Here is a 19629-nt window from a genome sequence, read left to right as displayed (position 1 = left end):
CAGAGACCCCGGGTGGCTGCTGGAAGGTCCCTGGGGGGCGGGGAGGAAGCAGGGGTGGAGGGTCGAGAGGGGGCAGCTGCGGACCGCACTGGAGATGCCCGCCTCCCTGCCGGTGCAGACCTGCCTCCCGCGCTGCCCCCGCTGCCTGGGGCCCAGTAGGAGCGCCCCAGGTGTGTGTCCCCTGCCCGTGGGGGCTGCGTGTGCCGGTGAGGCTCGTGGCGCCTGGCGCTGTTCCCCCGGGGCTCCGGGAAGCCAGCCTGGAGGAGGAGCCTGCCTGGACGGACGCTTGGGTTTCTCCGGCAACGTCAGGGCGGGCCTCCCGCACACCCGGAGGTGCCGGTGTCCCGGTGCCTGGCTCCGCCGGCGGCTGGCCTTTGAGCCACGGCTGCTGCCTGGCGCCCTCCCACCGCTGGTGAGTTCCCTGGGGGGCCCTGCCTGAGCCGAGCCGGCCTGCCCCGGGCACTTGGGGGAGGCGCGGGTGGGAGCACGGGCAGGTTGGGGAGGGCGTGGGCCTTTCCCCCTGGCGTGGACGTGGCTGGGTGCTGGGAGCCACCTTCCTTCCGTCCTGCTTTCCTGGGGAGGGGTCGTCCGGGGTGGGGGCTCCCTCTGAGGGCTTGGGGGCCTCCTCAGGGGCAAAGCCCTGCCCACCGGGCAGCCCTGCCTCTGGCTTCAGGTGCTGCTGTGAGGCCAGCGTTAGACTCTTACCTAACGAACTGTCCCTCAGTCTCCCCGTCCGTATAGTAGGAATAAATACGCCACCAGCCCCTGAGTGGGGCTGGCGGGCGGTTCTGCGTTTGGTCCCACCCGGCAAGCCCAGCTGACAACGAGGCCAGCTCAGCCTGGCTAACTCCTCGGGCAAAGGGGGCCCCTCAGGCCGTCCTGTCCTGCTGGAAGGCCCCCATCAAGGAGTTGAGTCAGCGGGCAGGAGACACACAGCCATGCCCCCCGAACAGCCATGGTCCCCAGTTGGCCATTCTGAGCCGTTCGAGGGTGGCTCTCGCTCCCTGGGGGGTGTCTGTGTCCACGGGCTCCTTTCCCCGGGGTCGCTGGTGTTCCAGCTCCCCCCCTGTTTGCGGGGGGTGGCCCGGAGGACAGGTCTCCGCTCTGTGTTGAGTGACTGTGGGCAGGGTGACAACGCCTTGCTCTTGGGTTGTGGGGAGGTGCCCCAGGTCGCCTGGGGAACGCGCTGGGGGCAGGGCCCGGCCGCTGGCAGGGTGCCCCCCGGGGAGCCGGCTCAGGAGCCGCTGTACTGAGCGCTGGGTGCTGGCCGGGCTGACTCTGGCCTTGGACGAGGCCGCCCAGGCCTGAGGGTGGGGGTGCGGGGTGGGGGGGGAGCTCCCTGCTGACCTCTCCGTGGGTGTGGCCGTGAGTCCCTCTTGGCGAGTGGGCGGTGGCACCAGGGTCCCCTGGGGGGTGGGTTAAATGGCTTCTGGGCTGTGCAGCCCAGAGGTCGAGAGGTCGGAGAGGTCGCGGGGTGAGGCAGCCTCGCCTTGGTTTTATCTCCTTGACCCTGTGTCGAATTTCCCTCTGCCCCGCCTCACCCACCGGCCCTTGCACCCCGCTTTCCCGCTGGCGCCCCCCTCCGGACCTCCAACCTTGGCCTTGTGTTACCTTGCTCGGCCCTGTCGTCTGCCACCCTGGGGCCTGGCGCTCTCCTCTGGGGAGCGGCTGGTAGAGACGCCGTGGCTGAGAATGGAGAGGCTGGGGGACACCGCCCTGGCCAGACTCCCACGCAAGAAAGCCGTTGGCAGCCCAGGCCGGCCTGCCTTCTCTGCAGCCCCGGGCAGCGAGCACGCGTGCTGTGTGTCGGGGTCCGGGGTCACGGGGCTGGGGGGTGCCTGTGCAGCTCTTGTTGCCTGCATATCACTTCCCCAGATGTGACCCGAGCCCGGGTCAGCCGCCGGAGCGCTTCCGTCTGGGCCTGCACCCTAAGGCCCTGCACCCCACCCTCTCTGGGCCCCTGCTTGGTGGCTTCTGGGCAGGGCCTGGTGTGCCGGGGGACTCTAATCGGGGGACAGGGCCAGTTCGGGTGTGTTCGCTGCCGGGACCAGTGCTGCCCCAGGGCCGGGTCTGAGCCGGTGGCTGGAGGGCCCGATGCCCGAGTCCAGGCGGGGCCGGCTGCTGCTGCTGGTGAGACCGATGTGGTCTGAAACCCTGGGGCCCAGGGACCGTGGGCGCCTGGGCCTTTCTCCTTCACGGTCCACCGACTCTGTCCCCGAGCCCGCTCGGGGTGCTTTGGGCTGGGTTCCCGGGGGATGAGCTGGGCAGACGTGAACAGCGTGGCCGACAGAGCCGAGCTGCCGCCCACCCCACCCCTGCAGCCAGGCCAGGCTGTGGAAGCAGGGGCCTGGCCCAGAGCCGTGTCGTGGTCTGTGGACGGTGGGCTGCGGGTGCTGTGGGTGGGCTCCCCGGCCCCGGCAAGGAGCGGGACACCTGCTCCACCCGGGGCCCCGCCACACTGGGGGCTCTCACAGCCACGAGCACTTGCACACAGGCCACCCTGCACCCCCCCGGAGCGGTCCCCAGCCCCCTGGGGAGGGCAGAGGGGACCTCGCTCAGAGAGAGTGGCACTGGTAGGTATGAGCAGGGAGGAGGCAGGGGTGGTCGGGAGGGAGCGAATGTGGCAACAGAAGGAGCCGTCTCTGCTGTGGCCTTGTGGTACCTGGTGCCCACGCTGCTGCTCGTGGCCCCGGCCGCTTGTGGTCACCCCAGCAGGTGTGAGGGAGCCGGGGCAGTGCGTGCCAGGGTCCACGGAGGGTCCTGGGCAGGGAGAGGCCCTGGGGGCTCGCACGTCCCCTGATTTGGAGCCGGGCTAGAAGCCCGGGCGGTGAACCAGGTCTGTGGAGAGGTGCGGCACCCACGGAGGGGGGCGGAGGTCGGGGGGCCGGGGAGGAAGTTCTGGGCTTGTCGCCGCTCACAGAGCAACGACGAAGCTGGTTATTTTCACGTGCACACACATTCGTTTCATGATTTCGCTTTTATCAACTCTAGGGCATTGAAGCAGACTGCATATATTTATGTGTATTTATTTTGAGAGGCGGGGAGGGGAAGAGAGAGAGAGGGAGAGAGAGGATCCCAAGCAGGCTCAGCGCTGTCAGCACAGAGCCTGATGTGGGGTTCGAACCCACAAACTGTGAGATCGTGACCGGAGCTGAAAACAGGAGGTGGACACTTAACCTCCTGAGCCCCCCAGGCGCCCCCCCACCCCCGCCATCGTATTTATGAAATAGCTGCTTCCTGAGGAGGGAAACTGCTTAGGACCTATTTCTGCTCAGAGAGCCCCTCCCTCTGCCCTTTAGGGATCAGGGCTAGAAAGTTGGGGGGACGCTGGGGGTGAGTGATGAGGGCCTGAGCGCCTGGCGGGGGACACGGCCGCAGTGACGGTGGGGTCCATTGGCAGGGCTGCAGGGGGTTCTGCTGAGCTGTCTCTGGGAGTCTCCTCGGTTGTGCAGCCTGTAAGGGTGGTGGTGGGGACACCGTGGTCACGCCCTGGGGAAGCCACAGTGTTCCCAGTCCCGCCACCCCCGGTTTTAGCAGAAGCTGCCCTCAGGCCCATGTACCCCAGCACGTCCCAGGAACATGCTCGTGCCCTGAAGCTGTCCTGGAAGGACCCCCCCCCCCCCCAGGCTCCCCTGTGCCACCCCAGGTCAGCCCTCTGTGACACTGACCCCTCGCAAACATTGTAAAGGAACACAGGGGCGGGACCCGCTGTAGCCTGGCCTCACCGGGGAGCAGGCAGGCCCAGGCAGGGCGGGACTCCCCACCAGGCGGACGCGGCAGAGCGGGAGGGTGGCCACGGTGCCACCGGCAGGGGGACCTGGCCACGCAAGTCCGCGGAGGCACGCCCTCGGTCTAGGCCGCCAGGTGTGGTCGAGGGCCCCAGGGCCAAAGGCTGGATCTGGGGTCCCGCGGGCTCTGTGCCCTGAGATGTGCGCCTTCTGCCCCTCGTCCCGACCTCAGGAGAAGCCAGACGGGAGAGAAGGGACAGCACCCCGCAGTGCAGGCTGGTCCCGTCCCTGGGGTGGGTCCTCTGCGGGGGGGGGGGGGGGGGCATGTCTACTGCGACAGGGCCCTGCTGGGCTCAGGACCTCGCCCTGTGCCCTGCCGCCCTGCCTCTCTGCAGCCGCGTCCAGGCCTCTCTGCTTCCCCCGGACAGGCAGGAGGCCCTCCATTCTGCCTTTTGCTTCCTCGGGGCGTCCTGAAAACGAAGTCTTTGTAACCCGCTCAGCCACCCGGCCGCCCCGCTCAGCGCCCCCTGCTGGAGTGAACTCACCAGCTGCTCACAATACCCTGAGGCAGGGGCAGGGTGGGGTCTCTGGTCGCCCGAGGTTACTCAGCCGGCTGGGGGCGGAGCGGGGGTTTGACGGAGCTCTGCTCCGGGGGACCATGCCCTGCTCAGAGCAGCTGACCGCAGAGTCCACACCCTCTCCACCACTCCGCCGGCCGGGACGCCCACTGCAGGTGGGCCAGGCTGGGGTGCAGCCCTGGGAGTGCAGGGCCCCGGAAGTGCCCCCAGCCCCTCCCTGTGCCCCCACGCTGGCCCAGCCCGACCGCAGCCCCGGCCGGTCCACTCACCACCCGCGCAGCCACTGGCTCTGGTGCCCTGGGAGGAAGGGGGTGGGGCCCTGCCCATCGCCCCAGCAGGAGCTGAAGGCCTCGGCCCTGCCGCTGAGTGACGTGGGGTTATTATGCTGTCACAGGCCACCCAGAATTCTCTCCCACCCTGCTAAGAGGCAGCTCGTTAGAAAGCCCCCCGCCCCCCGCCACTCCGGCCCAGGGCCCGGCAGCCCGCCATGTCTGCCCAGTTTCCACAAGTATCCTGAGGGTCTCCATCGTGGGCCAGGGGACTGGAGAAGGCCGGCCGGCCCAGCCCGCGCAGGGATGGACGTCGGGCCTCAGGCCAGCAGGCTGCCCTGTGAAGGCACCATCTGTGACCTCAGGGCAGGCGGTGACCAGGGGGCTCACCAGATCCCGCCCTCGGCCCGGCCCTGGGGCCATGTCGATCTCGGTCCCGGGAATGCTGCCAATCCTCCTAGGAGACACGACCCAGCCCCACCCCAAAGACAACCTCGAGGCCCGGGGCAGGCCAGCCGCCAGGAAGGCTAGAGCCAAGCCCAGGTAGTGTCTGTGCCCGCCCCCTGGACCAGGTGGGGGCTTCCTTTCCCAGGAGGGCAGCCCGGTCAGCATGAGGACAGAGGACTTGGGGGCCTCTGCTGCATGCCTTCTCCAGAGCCTCAGTTTCCCCATCTGCAAATTGGACCGATCGCGGTGCCTTCCCCAGGGCCTCAGTTTCCCCATCTGCAAATTGGGCCGATCGCGGTGCCTGCCTCAAAGGCTCCAGGTGGCCGTCCGAGGGGCCGTCACAGCAGTGCCGTGCATGGGGCGTTTCACTGGTCCCCTGCACCTTCCTTGGCGGTGGGGCTTCTGAGACAGGAGAATGAGGGAGCAGGAGGGGTGCTGGGCTGGGGGGGGGGGGTTGTGCCATGGGAGATGTTCTTCTGCTCGGCATGGCCGGGTCCCCACTCCTGACCGGCCAGTCTGCTTCTCTCTCCCCAGGGACTCCGGGCTCCGTCCATCTGCGGCTGATGATGATGCCATGGCTGCCCTGAGGTGGGCCAGGCCCTCCCGGCAGCCAGGGGACCTGCGGGGAGCTCCCCACGTGGCCTGGTCCGACTACACGGAGCAGCCAGGCCCCCAGAGGAAGGCCTGCAGCCTCCTGGGGTGGTCCGAAAGCGAGGAGGCCAGGGATGGGGACAGCTCGGTGTCATCAGGCCGCCTTTCCGGCTCCTCCGGGGGCCACGAGTCCTGCACATCTCTCCCCGGGCCCTGGAAGGAGCGGCCCCCCCAGGTGCAGGGGCCCCGGTGGCAGCTGAGAGAGAGCAACCCACGACTGGAACGGCTTAGGGACAAGATCCGGGCCCAGGCACAGTGGCAGGCCAGCTGTGCCTCTCTGGGCACCTCGACGCCCTCCAGCGCCTCGCGCCTCTACAGAGTCTCCAAGCCACATCCCCGCAGGAAGGCCGGAAGGCTGGCGCACCCCGATCCGGCCCCGTGGGACGTACTTGGGCCTGGGGCCACCATCAAAGGTGCTGCGTTTGAAGCCTTTTGAGCGGCTGCCGGATGGGGACCTTTTCCTGGAACTTTGCGCAACCTGTCTCACGATGCTCCCTCTCATCTTCTCCGGGCTTAGGCACCCCGAGCGAGGCTCCGTGTGGAGCAGAAGATAAGGCCATCCCGGGCCGGGGGCGAGAGCCCTCCAGGGTCCCCCAGCGCCAGGCCTCAGGTGAGCCCGTTTGGACACCCAGGCGGCGGTCGGGGCCACACGGTTCTGGACCATACAGCTTCTCTCTCACCAGGCGATCGGCTCTATTTGATCACACTCAGACGGGGACACTAGAGAGGGTCCCAGCCCTTTATGAAAGGGCCGAGCAGGGGTCTGGACCCAGCCCGCCATTCCGTGGGGGTAGGACTTCCGAACCTCGGCGCCCGCCTCGGGGAAGGAGTGCAGGCTGGCACCGTTTGCAGATGGCGAGGGGGAGGAGGGCGTCCCTCACGTGCAGAGACAGCCTCACTCCGGCAAGATTGGGGGGGGGGGGGGGCCCTGGAGTGGGGGAGGGGGAGGGCCTCGGCAGCAGAAATCAGGCTGCCCTGGGACGCCCGAGGCTTCTGGGGTCCTCGGTGCAGGGGAACAGGATGGGTTTTCCACGGGGCAATAGTGGCACTGAGGGTGGGCGAGAGGCTGGTCAGCATGGGATTTGGGACCCCCGGGGCAGCTGTCACAGGGGCGTTTTTGGGTGTGTCCTGCCCCAGCTGGATGTGTGAGCCGAGTACAGATGCCGGTGGGGTCCAAGGTGCCTGCTGATCAAAGCCAAGGGGGCCGGGCCAAGCTCTGGCTAACGTGGCCGGGGGCTGCGACAACTCCCCGTAGGCCCCAGCTCTGGCTAACGTGGCCGGGGGCTGCGACAACTCCCCGTAGGCCCCAGCTCTGGCTAACGTGGCCGGGGGCTGCGACAACTCCCCGTAGGCCCCAGCTCTGGCTAATGTGGCCGGGGGGGCTGCGACAACTCCCTGTAGCCGGACGCCCAGGCGGGCCGTGGCTCACAGCGATCACCCTGCCTTTCTCCTCCTCCACCCACGGGACCCCTACGGCCTCAGCTCTCCCGTCCGCTCCCATCCCACAGAGGCCACGGGGCCCCTCAGGCAAGGACGGGACTTGGCCATTGGTCACTCGGCACCTGGTGTCATCGGTCACCAGTCCTTGATAGTCACGTCTCCCCCTCCCAGCTTTAGAACCCTCCGGAAGTAGGTGTGGGGCAGGGCCGAGGTCTTTTCCTTTTTTCTTTTTTAATTGTGGTAACATACAACACAACATTTACCGTCGTAACCACTTTCAAGGACGCAGTTCGGGGGCGTCAGGCGCACTCACACTGTCGTGCAGCCGTCCCCCCCCCCCCCCCCCGTCCGTCCCCAGAACGTGTTCGTCTTCCCAGACTGGACCCGGTCCCGTTACACGTGGACCCTCCCCTCCCCCAGCCCCACCCTCCTGCTCTCCGTGTCCGTGGCTCCGACTCCTCCAGGGCCTCCTGTGAGTGGATCCTGTAGAATTGTGCTTTTGTACAGGCCTGGGTGCTGGAGGTCCCTCCTGCCAGCGGGTTGTGGGCACCGAGGACAGAGGGACCGGCCAAGGCCTGGAGGCCTGGAGAGTCCTTCAGGCCAGCCTTTCCCCGAGCGCCCCCGGTCCTGCTCACACATCGCTGGCTGATTGGCTTCTCGGTGCTTCCCGGACACGGCCCCCGCCCCAGCGGTGAACAGGGACGAGCGAGGCCAGACCGCATGGGGAGAGGGGGCCCCACTGGCCCTCAGGAAGCTGGCCCAGTCCTGCTGGCCGCTGTGCTTGCCCGGGGACTTGGACAACCTCCACCCCCCGCGGTCTCCGTGTCTTCACACGTCCCGCCAGGGTGGACCCCCACCACGCGGCGCCCCTCCCCCCACGTCCCCCTGCTGGGCCGCCTCTCCGTGGCGGCCCACTCGGCCGTCTATTCAGTCAACAAACACGAGGGCCGCACGGCAGACCGAGATGGTCGCGGGCAACTCAGACGGGAGGCCGTTCCTGTCCTCGGTGGCTCGCGGCCCCGGGCACGTGGGCATTCGTGACCAGTCGGGGCGTGAAGGGGGGGCCTGTGCAGACCACCAAGAGGCGGACGGCCACGTGTGCCCCTCTGGCCCCGCACTCAGCTGCCCGCGCCGGCACAGTCCCCGGGAGCAGGCAGGACGGGCGCGTGGCTCTGTAGGGGCAGGGGGCCGCCAGCGTGGCCGGCCGTGTGGCCGTCACTGCTCACCCTCCCCGCCTTCCCTCCTCCTCTCCTCTCCCTGAAGCTCCACGGGAGAAAACCAAAAGAATGAAAAGCCGTCCTTGCACGAGGGAGAGAGCCCCCCAGTCGCCCACCTCTAGAAGAGATGCCAAAGACACAGGTAAGGTTTGCCCGTTTGCGGCCCCGGCAAGGCCTGGGGTAAAAGTCCGTGACCCGGCTCACTAGGTGGGCACGCGGCTTCTGGTTCCGGTGCTGCGGATGGACGGGCGCCCCGGGGGCCTGGGGCGCTGCGTGCACAGGGGCCTGGGACGGGCAGGGGCCGATCTCGAGTGGAGGGTCTGCCACGCGTGAAGGAGGGGCGGCACTGGCGTCCGCATCTCGGGTGAGTGTAGACCCTGCCTGGGCGTCACCGGGGCGCCGCGTGGTCCCCGCCAGCACAGGGGTCATCCGCCGTGAGGAAGCGCGAGTCCACAACCCCCCGTGCCGTGGGCTGTCCTTCCAGCACCCCTAGACCAAGAGAGTCTGTAGGGACACGGACCGCTCTCCGCGACTGAACGTGCATTCACAGTCTGTGCTCCGAGGCATCACTCGTGAGCGTGAGCGGTGGGGGCTGCTGGAGGGAGAGGTCTCCCTAGGCACCTGGCCTGGGATTGGAATCCAGACAGCAAGCCCGGAACACCTGCCTTCCCCCACAGCACTCGGTGATAGGAAAGGCCTTAGATAGTGCCCACTGTCTCCCAGCCCTTTGGGGACTTGGGGCCATCAGGCAGGGGTGCGCTTCGGCCGATCACATCCCAGGAGAGTCCGAGGAAAAGCTGGTGATGGTGGCAGGCCTGAGGTCACACCCTGGGGCCCCCAGAGGTGGGGGTTTGGGGTGTTGACATCCAGCAGGGACCCAGCTGCCCAGGCTGGGTCGGTTTGTGACCCTGCCCTCGTGGTGGATCTGCCAGCCCCAGAAGGGCCACTTTGGTGTGTGTGGGACGAGGGAGGCGGTGTTCCCCTGGGGCTTGACTGTTCTTGGCAGTCAGCGCTGGCTCTGTGTGCCTCGTGCTCTCTGGACATCAGCTCAGGGACCCCCACAGCACTCCCCTGGGGTAGACGGGCTTGCTCCCGTGCTGTAGACGGGGACACTGAGGCTCGGAGAGGTTCAACAGCCTGCCCAGGGCTGCACTGGTGTGCTGGCTCCAGGCCTGTGCTCCTCACCTGAGAGAGCCAGGGGCGGGTGCTCTGGCCATCTTTCTGCTCCACGCCATCAGACCTGCCGCCTCCACTCTGGGAGAGCACGGGCTGCCGCCGGACGAATGAACGTGTCCCTCCTCCGCCATTGGCTTCAGGGACCCTCGAGGGAGGCGGGCAGCCATGGGGGCAGACACGTCTATTCAGCAGGGTAAGAGGTGACCAGACAGCAGGGAAAACCTCCACTCGAACCTGACAGTGAGGGATGCTGGGAGCCACAGAGAAGGTTCCGGAAGGCTCACTGAAAAGGCACAAAATACAATAGTTTTCTGTATCGTTGTCTCCCCCCCCCCCCTCAGCTTTTTGGTTTGTTTTATTTTAATGGCTCGCTTGAAAAATGACTTGCTTTCTGTCTGACACTGGGTCAAAGGGCATGCCACTGGCTGCATCCATCATCGTAACCACCGTGTCACCCTGACGGAGCTGACCATTAGTTTCTGTCAGTGACCAAGTCACAGCTGGGCTAAGGAGAGATGAGCTTGGGTTCAGAGGTCAGAGCCGCAGGACTTGGGAATTGGATGAATTAGAAATTTGCTGTAGTTAACAAAAAATTAAATCACAATAGTTATAAAATATTCATCCATCCGGGCTGAAGGAAAATGAAGCCCTATATTTAATTTCAGATTATACCGCCTCACTTTGCATTTTTTATCATAGATTAAGTCGGCCCTGGAACTTTGACAGGGCACTTGGGGACTTCATCCATTTCCACAGATTAAAAATCCTCTCGTAAAAAAATTAATTGCCATTAAACTGCTCGGCGGAAGAAAAAATGTGCCCATCAGGACCCATTTATTGACCCGGACCCCTCTGGCGGGCTAATGGGGGATGAGCGGCCAGTGATGGAGGGGCCTGTGGGGAGGGTCCCGGCCAGCGGGCAGCCCCCTCGTCCAGAGCAGGGCCTGCACAGTGGCAGGGAGGAGCGAGGACTTTGTGCAGGTCAGCAGCGACAGGGGCCAGGACTCAGGAGCCTTGCTGGGGAGCCCCCCCTCCTCCCTCGGTACCATCCAACACCCAGGTGCGGCCAGCTGGGCAGTGCCGGCCTCAGCCCTGGCCTTCGTCTCTGCCAGCGGAACCCTGTCCCTTCCTGGCCCACCCCGTTTCATGCCTGTGGTCTTGTGGGGAAACCGAGGAGGGTCACTCGCCCGAAGCCCATAGCTAGTAATCAGCAGAGCCAGAATTTAAACCCGGTCTGGGATTCCCCAGACCACGCTTTAACCTCCGGTGTTCCCGGGCCCTGGCGTGGGGGGCGTGGCCTCAGGGGCCCTCCCTGGAGGGGTGTGGTTTGTGGGGGCGTGACCTCAGGGGCCCTTCCTGGAGGGGTGTGGTTTGTGGGGGCGTGACCTCAGGGGCCCTCCCTGGAGGGGTGTGGTTTGTGGAAGGCGTGGCCTTGGCTTCGGGTCCTGAAGGGGCGAGGCTTTACAGAAGGCAAGCTTTCGGGGCGTGGCCTAGGGAGGGCGTGGCTTGGCGTGGCCCTTTCCCCTTCCTGCAGCCGCCGGTTCAGGCTTGCCTCTCTCTCTGGGTCTGGGCCTTGGGCCAGAGATCCTCAAGCGTGTGTTGGGGAGGGGCCTGACCCTGTTGGTTGCTGCCCCGGGGGTCACCTCTCCTGATGGTCTCTGCTCTAAGTCACCCTTGCTTGGCAAAAACTGGCCTCCGCCACGGCCCTTGTGGATGGGTTTGTAACCATGGTGGGGCTGGCATTGGCATTTGGTGAGAGTATTCTGGGATTATGAAGAATTTTGATAAATGACGTTCCTCAGATGACAACATTTGTTAACAAAACCTCGTTTGCGTTTGGGACACGGTGGGTGTTTGTCCGTGCTCTCCGGGACCCCTCGTCGTGCTGGCCTGGGCATCCTTGTTGGTGCCCAGCCCCTTTGCTGCGGAGCCACACCGGCTTAAAAGCAAATAATTTGCTGCAGGCCCGGTGCGAGTGGTCAACTGTGGCCGTAGCCTCCCACTGGCCCTGCCTGTGCTGATGGCTCTTCGTTATTACCGTCCTTGTCACTACGGGCCGGTGTTTACTGAGCACGTGCCGCGCACCTGGGCCTGTGTTGCTCCCGCGGGGAGCAGCTTTTATTGTCCCGTTAACCGAGGGTCAGAGAAGTCAGGTCACCGTCCAAAGTCATCCTGGGACTCAGCCCTGCCTCTTGCTGCCTGGTGGCTGAGGCTCACCCCAGCTCCTCTGGGGGCGTGTGAATTGGTCCCAGGGGACTGCCCGGGGCCAGCAACCTCCCCGTCTGGGCCGGCATTGGGAAGGCCCCGGCTGCTCGGCTGTGTGTGCGTTTTCTGTTTAAGATTCTGAGTTGGTCGGTGTTTACGCCTGGAGGAAAGGACCAGCCCTGGCGAGGGCCCTGCTTGGGCCCCCTCCGGCCCTCCGCAGGCTCCAGAGGGAGGCTCCCTCGAGAGACCAGGCCCCCGCCGCGGAATTAGGTACCTGGTGCCTCGCCTCTGGCTCCTCCTGTTGCGCTGTAGCCTCTGGGCGGTGGGCGCAGAGGGCGAAGGAGGGACATCAGGTCCAGGAGCAGGCCTCTCCCCAGCGGCCTGTCGGATGCCCTCCAAACCTGCCATCAGACAGGACTTGGGGGAAACCATTACGTTTGAAAGCCTAAGGAAAGGATTTCTGTCCCCGAGAGACACCTTTCAGGCTCCCAGGAGGCTAGGCTTTCCCGACTGAGGGAAGGCAGGGTGGGAGGGGCAGGGGCTCCTCCGGCAGACACACGTCACCCCCATCACGCTGTGTTCACCGTGTCTGGGGTGAACGTGCCCGGGCACAGCCTCGAGTCACCAGGATGTGGCATGTGCACCTGGAGGGCTTCTGCAAACCCATGCTGTGTGCAGGGGCCAGGAGGGGCTGGGAGCAGGGCCAAGGGTGCTTCTGGGGGGAGGGAGGGGAGCTGGCTCTGCTCCCCCCCGGGGCCCTGCAGCCCCTGACACCCGTGACCACCTGTGTTTGCAGGAGACAGCAAGAAAGTTGGAGCTGCTAAGAGCTCCCCTGCCCGTCCCCGGATGCCCAGTCCAGCCTCTGTCCGCGGCGGCCTGCAGGTGTCCGCCAATACGCCCAACCTGCCCTCCTGCGAGCAGCCTGTGACCATCCAGAATGCCATGGCTGTCCTTAGAGACCTCCGCCAGCAAATCCAGGCCGGGCTGGAGTTGGCCTGGAGCCACCGCCCCAGGGGAGGGCCAGAGCTGGGGCGGTCAAAGTTGTGGCTGCAGAACCTGGCAGAGAGGAGGCAGCAGGGCCCCTGGAGCACCCCAGATGTCCGGGGCTCCTTCTCGAAGAGTCCTCGGGCCTTAGAGAGGGCTGGCAGCTTCCCCACGGGGCATCGCTGGAGCACCGTGGCTGGGTGGGAGTCCTGTCCCCAGATGACCCGGGCGGCCCAAGGACGGAACCCCTCCTTCCAGAGGCCTGGGAGCCCCCCTGAAAGGCTGACCTCCTTCCCTCAGCGGCCCTGGAGCGCCTCGGCCGGGCAGCCCTCCCAGCCCCAGAGGACCTGGGCTGCTCATGAAGACTGGGAGAGCTCTGCCCAAAGCCCGTGGAGCCCAGCGGCCCAGCGGCCGTGGAGCGCCTCCTTCCTGCGCAGCAAGGGCACCCCATGCAGGGGCCGAGGCTCGCTCCCGCCTCCCTCGGAGCCAAAGCGAGACTGGATGAGGCCGGCCCCCGGGGCCCCCAGGAACGCCCCTGGGAAGGAGAACGAGGTGAGGGTGCCGCCACCCTGCCCGAAGCCCCGGGGGGTCCTGGGTCACCCCTACAGCTCTGAGTCCCTGCGGGAGTTCATGCGCCAGAAGGCGCTGGCCCGGAGGCGACAGGCCCTGGAGGAGAAGGCCTCGGCCCTGCGGGCGCTCGAGCTGAGAAACCAGAGGCTGCAGGATGTGTACAGGAAGCAGAGGGAGGCCGTCCTCGGCAAAGCCGTCCCTGTGGTGTCCCACACGACCCCCGGCATCGTGACCTTTTTTCCGCATTGTGCACAGTCCGAGGTACGCGCGGTGTGCCGGTGAGGACGCGGTGCTGAGTCTCTGACGTCCCCAAGTGCCTGCCTCCCTGGGTATGGTGGGGCTCTGGAGGGACCCCACTGCCTCTGTCCCAGCCCCTAGGGAGGGGGCCCCCCGAGGGCTCCAGCCTGAGACCCTTAGCTCTGGGACTAAGGGACAGGGTCTCGGGGTCTTTTGTCCGAGGCGGGCTCTGACCGTGTTCTCCTCTGCTTTAGGGCCTGGAAGCCTCTGGGAGCCTGGGGTCGCCTGTGCTGGAGTGGAGCAAGGTGACCTCCGGCATGGTGCTGGGGGACCAGGAGGCCCCGGGCAGGTGGGTAGGCAGGTGGGGGCTGCAGTTCCTTGGGGGGGGGGGCGCTCCTCCAGGCTGAGGCGGCTTCCTCTGCCCAGAGCTGGTGAACAGGGCTGTCCCGGGTTCCACAGCCCCTTAAGTGAGCCATTGAGGGCATGCGATGGCGGTGGGGGGGGTGGGCATTGGGCACCTCCCCGGTGTCGTGTGACCACCACCTCTCTCTGCACACACAACATCGTCTCACCCCGAAAGGGAACCCTGTACCCGTCGGCATGGCTCCAGGGCCTCCCCGCGGCCCCCCGTCGCCCCAGTCTGCTCCCCGCCTACAGATTCACATCACTGGAGCCTGGCAGGGCGTGGCCGCTGGGAGGCCGCTTCTCTCTTGGAGCGTGTTTTCTGGGCGCGTCTGTGTTGTCGCGCGCATTAGGGTTTCGTCCTGTCGTTATGGCCAAACCCCGTTCCGTGGCCTGACGGCCACAGATGGTTTATCCGTTGGTCAGTTGGTGGACGTTTGGACTGTTTCCCCCCCCCACCCCGCCCCCCAGGCTGCTGTGGTTAGTGCCGCTGTGGATGAATTCACTGAATGCCTATTTCGTGTCCCTTGTTACACACCTGGGAGTGGAATTGCCAGGCAACTTTATTTGAAAACTCGGTGTTTAACTTTTCGAGAAACCGCCAGATGGCTTCACACCGGCTGCCTCGTTTTGTATCCCCACCGGCGACGGAGGAGGGTCCCAGTTTCTCTGTGTCCCGCCAACTGCTTTTCTGTTTTTCTCCCTCCCGTTTTTGTTTGGTTTTCACTATTGCGTATTTTAATGGAGCCGGGCACCTGTTCAGAAAGCCCCTCCCCGGGACGGCACCTTAAAGCTCGGGGTCAGGAGACTGTCCCCCACTTTGCTTGGGGCACTCCCGGGGGTTACAGGTCCACAGAGCAGCCCAGGAGGCTGCGCGGTTTTCAGCTTCTTAAACTTGACGTCTGGGAACATCCTGAAGAAGATGCGGGTCCCAGGTTGTGCAGCTCAGTGACGTTCACACACTCCGCACCTGCATCCCGACGGAGAGACCAGCCACTGCCCAGGGCAGCCCCCGTCCTCCGTGGAAAGGCCGGCCGAGGGCTCCTGGCCGCCTTGACGTGATGCCCGCGGGTCCCGTGGGCCCTTCATCTTGCTTTCTTGTGTTCTTTTTCCCCTCCACGTTTTAAAGAAGTTGTGGGGAAATACACACAATGTAGATTTACTGTCTTTAAGCACATTCACGCTGTCATGCAGCCGTCCCCTCCGTCTGTCCCCAGAACGTGTCCACCTTCCCAGACTGGACTCTGTCCCATTACACCCCCCCCCCGTCCCCGACCCCCCCCCCCCCCCGTGCCCGTGGATCTGATTTATCTAGAGCCTCCTGGGAGTGGATCCTTCAGGACTGGTCCTTCTGTGCAGGGCACATCTCACGGAGCAAGGTGTTCTCCAGGTGCATCCACGTTGTGGCCGGTGTCCAGATTTCCTTTTTATGGAATGCTTCCGATTTCTTCACATCCTGTCAACACTGGTTATTTTTAATTTTAATTCATTTATTTTTATTTAGTTAATTATTTTTTTTTTTTGAGGGAAAGAGAGAGAGAGGGAGCGAGTGGGGGAGAGGGGCAGAGAGAGAGGGAGAGGGAGAATCTCAGGCAGGCTCTGCGCTTAACGTAGAGTCCGGTGTGGGGCTCGATCCCACGACCCTGGGATCATGACCTGAGCCGAAATCAAGAATCGGACGCTCGCCCGACCGAACCACCCAGGCGCCCCGTTTATTTATTGTTAAGTCGTAGGCACCCTGACCGCCGTGAAGGGGTATCTTACTGCGATCTGGGTTTGCGTCTCCCTGATCACCCGCGATGTTCGGCCTCTTTTTCGTGTGTTTATTGGCTCTTTGGAGAAACATCCCCTCAAATTCTTTGTGCGCTGTAGCTGTTGAACGGCAGGTGTCCCTTATATGCTCTGGGTTCTGACCCTCGTGGGACGTGTGGGTTGTAATAACTTTGTCCCATTCTGTAGGTCACCTTCTCACTCACGATTGTGCCCTTGGTGCACGTGAGTCATACGTGTTGAAGGACTTTGATCTGTTTTTTCTTTTGGTGCCTCTGCTCTGGTGTTAAACTCCAGAAATCACTGCTGGGTCTCCCTCACGGCCTGGTGTGGTCCCTTGCTGTATAGACGCGCCCCGGAGCCAGCCCTCCGGGCCAAAAACTGTCACCGTGAATGGACGCCATTGTCACACACGCTCATCCCGCCTGCTCATCCCGCCTCCTACACATTTTGAACTCGCTCGAGGCCGCAGGCGCCAGACCTGACCCTCTCCACCCTCTCTCCCTGCAGCTTCTGCCTGTGTCTGAACAGAGCCCTGAACCGCACCGAGACGCTGGGGACAGGCGGCCCCACGCTGATGTCCGCCCGCTCTTCCCTGGGTCCCCTGAAGCTCCAGGACCTCGCCACCCAGGGCCCGCGTCCAGGGGTGTGCATCTACCTAGACCCTGAGGAGAGCGAGCGCCTGGGCACATCGGGGCCCCTGCACTTCCGCTACAAGCAGGCCCGGCTACAGGCTCTGGAGACCATGGCCAACGTCCTGAAGCAACGGATCGACATCCTGATGGCCCAGCTGCACAAGTCGGAGGCACCGGACCCCCCCGGGGACCCGGTCTCCGACCCGTCGCCCTCATACCTCAGCAGAATGGCTGCGGCCCCCACGCCCACAGCCCCCGTCCACTCCGGAGCGTTAGTGCCCCGTCGGGGCGGAGGGACACCCTGGGACTGGGCGGACACGCAGGCCAGGCCGCCGGCCTCACCCACCTGCTTCCCGGACGGCAGGACGCCGTCCTGGAGCCCTGACTGGGAGCGGCGGCACAGCGTGAGCCCGGGGGCCCCCCGCGACAGCCAGCCCCGAGGTAGGTGGCCACCAGCCCCAGCAGTGGCCCCACTCTCTCCCTCAAGGGAAGAGGCCGATGACAATACCACGGCGGGTGTGTAGGCCGCTCGAAGGGACGTAGGGGCGGTCCTGGCGGAGCCCGGCCACGGGCTTAAGTTCCACCGTCTGTGTGGCCTTGTCCACGGCTTGGTCCTGGTGGGTGGAGGGGTGAGGCCTGGCCCTGAGGCTTGTGTGCCCACCCCCCTGCCCCGCCTCCAGAGAGGGGCAAGAAAGCAGACACGGCCCGCCGGGCCCCTCCTGACACGGGCCGGGGGTGTCCCCGCTCGGTCCCCAACCGCCGGCAGCTCCTCCTTCCGGGGAATGAGCCTGGTGTCCGTGTCCCCCAAGGTCTCACGGAGGACGGATGTTCGGAGCCGGACAACAGGCTGGCGAGAAACACGGACTCCTTCCAGGCCCTCCGCCCCTTCACCGGGAGGTGAGCCTGCGCCCTCCACGCGCCCTGGCCGAGCCGCGAGCTGCTGGCCGTGCACAGCCCGTGCACAGGGGTGCGCAGCGGTCTGGGTGCAGCTGGGCTGGCAACGGGGGTGGTGACACAGTCCTGACCCCACCGTGAGAAGCCCCCGGACCTGGGTCAGGGCCTGCTGGCTCTGGTGCTGGCCAGGGCGGGGGGGCGGGCCCAGAGACCCCTCTCTGGCTGGGCTGTGGGCACTGGGCCCCTGACCCAAGGCCCCCGCTGGTGGGTGGGCAGCCCCCGGGATGCACCCCGTCCCCACACACCTCTGCACTGGCTGCGGGCCCAGCGGACACTATCGGCCACACTTTCCTTGGTGACTGGGGGGCTGGTCGTGTGCGGGTATCTTCCCACTCAGGTCCTGTGTCCCGTGTCTAAGTTCTCAGGACCACCCAGCCACCCCCGACCCCCACCCCCGCCACCGCTGCCGGCTGCCCAGCCTCCATCCAGTCGGTGGACCTGAATGATTACTGCCAGTAGGGGGCAGCATTGGGCTGGACTTCTGGTTCTTGGCCAGCTGCCCGCTCCCCAGACCTAGGGGAGAGGCAAGGGATGGGAAAATTGCCAGACGTGAACCGTCGGTGCCCCGGGCTCCAAGGCGGACGCCCCACATCTGCCTGTCCCACTGCTGGACGGCCAGCGGGGCCCCACAGGGCATTCCCACCCAGCGCACCCCCACACCTGGGCCCCGCGTCCTCCCCGTCCCCCCGCACCCACCCCGATCAGGCTGTGCAGAGTTGTGCCCTGGACGACTCAGCGGCCTTGCTGTGTGGGATCAGGGCCCAGGGCCTTCCCGGCCCCTCAGTGTGTCCAGAAAAGCCGCCTGGCCGGCCCTTCTGAAATAGCACTTGCCGCCCCGCTGGCGTCTCTCTGGTGGGGTCCGAGGATGAAGGTCAAGGCCCCCGTCCAGCTTGTGGCCCCCAAGTTCTCCAGATCCGGGGCCTGGCCCATCCCGCTGCCTCTCAGGCCAGCTTTTGAGTGCCTGAGTCGGGGAGGGACCACCACCCGCACCGCCGGGACCGTGGGGCTCGGTGCTGGCCGGGGACCCAGCCCATCACCAGCACCCACTCCTGCCCTCCAAGGGCCCGTCCATCCCGGCATCTCTGGAGAGAAGGGTGGCGGGGTGCCTGCCCCAGCTGTGTGCCGACCGCTACCCGCAGGCGTCCCTGCACCTCGGGCAGTAATTTCAGGATCTTGTGAGATAGATTCCCGTTCCCACTGCACAGACCGGAAAACTGAGGCCCAGAGAGGTGACTTTGCCAGGATCTCACGGCTCATGGGAGGGCAAGCCAAAACTCAGACGCAGGGCTGGACACAAGAGCCCAGGGTTCTTCCATTAAGCCCGTTCCCTAGTCGAGCGGTTCTCATTCTGTTCCCTGAGAACTCGCTGGAAACGCCGAGTCCCGGCCCACCCCTGCCCTCCTGAACCCGGTACGCTAGGCTGGGCCCGGGGCTCAGTCCTGCTGGTGACGTGCTGCACACCCAAGTGTGACAACCGCTGCCCTGGGAAGTCTAGGCAGAGGCCAACGAGCCACAGCCGTGTGGCCCGCTGCCTGTGTTCACAAATAAAGCTTTATTGGCACACAGCCCCGCGCATCCTTTACCTCGGGAGTGCGGCTGCTGTCAGTCATGCTGTAATGGCAGAATCGTTCCTACAGAGGCAGGGTCTGCGGTGACCTGGTCCCTCCCGTCCCCTCATGGGCACGCGCTCCTGCAGCAGCCCCCGTCCCGGGGGGGGGGGGTGCTTCCGGATTCAGCCCCTGGGCCTGGGCATTGCTTCCTCTCTCCAGGACCCTCTTCCACACCATCTCCCTTGCAAGGGCCCGGGGCTGCAGAGGTGGGGGCTGGGCGTCCCAGCAACGTGTGGCTGTTGGAGGGCCACGTCCCCCCCGCCCCCGCTCCACGGCCTGCAGTGTGTCCTTCGTCACCCCGGCGGTCCGGAGTCCCCGTGCCGGCACGGACAGCCACACCCTAACGAGAAACGTGAAGGGAGGCAGAGCCGTGCACCCCGCTGACACAGGCCCCGTCTCCTGGGCTCCTGCCGTCTCAGGGAAAGCCCACCTCCTCCCAATCCTAGGGAACCTCGCAGGCCACCTCAGGGTCGGGGGTTAGCTCGCCCTCCCAGCAGGCAGGTACCGAGTCTAGCTGGCCCGTGTGACCGCCGCCTGCTCGGCCCCCTGGCCGGCTCAGCCTCCCTCTGTGGGACGGGACAGCATCTCGGGGCGCGAGCAGTCCCGAGGTGGTGAGGGTTAGGGCTGGTTGTCCGCCCTGCTCCACTCCGGGCCTGGTGGACACAGCCCCTTAGCAGGCGGCAGAGGGAACGACGGAGGCGAAGAACAAGCCCGTGTCCCTCATTCCCAGAGTGGCCGTCTCGCCCCGTAAGGCCC

The 19629-nt window shown here is 65.6% G+C and overlaps 1 protein-coding gene across 1 annotated transcript in view; it reads left to right on the top strand.

Annotated features, from left to right (window-relative positions):
- Positions 1-4996: 4996 nt before the first annotated feature.
- Positions 4997-19629, top strand: part of CCDC187 (coiled-coil domain containing 187) — a 36879-nt gene continuing 22246 nt past the window's right edge. Inside the window, exons 1-9 of the mRNA XM_032595530.1 lie at positions 4997-5118; positions 5557-6082; positions 6115-6283; positions 8377-8472; positions 11847-11981; positions 12508-13526; positions 13757-13851; positions 16185-16750; positions 17119-17206. Of these exons, the coding sequence (XP_032451421.1) occupies positions 4997-5118; positions 5557-6082; positions 6115-6283; positions 8377-8472; positions 11847-11981; positions 12508-13526; positions 13757-13851; positions 16185-16750; positions 17119-17206 (2816 nt within the window). The remainder of the gene's footprint in view (positions 5119-5556; positions 6083-6114; positions 6284-8376; positions 8473-11846; positions 11982-12507; positions 13527-13756; positions 13852-16184; positions 16751-17118; positions 17207-19629) is intronic.

Source organism: Lynx canadensis, chromosome D4 (assembly GCF_007474595.2).
Source record: "Lynx canadensis isolate LIC74 chromosome D4, mLynCan4.pri.v2, whole genome shotgun sequence".
Classification (NCBI taxonomy): domain Eukaryota; kingdom Metazoa; phylum Chordata; class Mammalia; order Carnivora; family Felidae; genus Lynx; species Lynx canadensis.
This window is presented reverse-complemented; position numbering and strand designations above follow the sequence as displayed.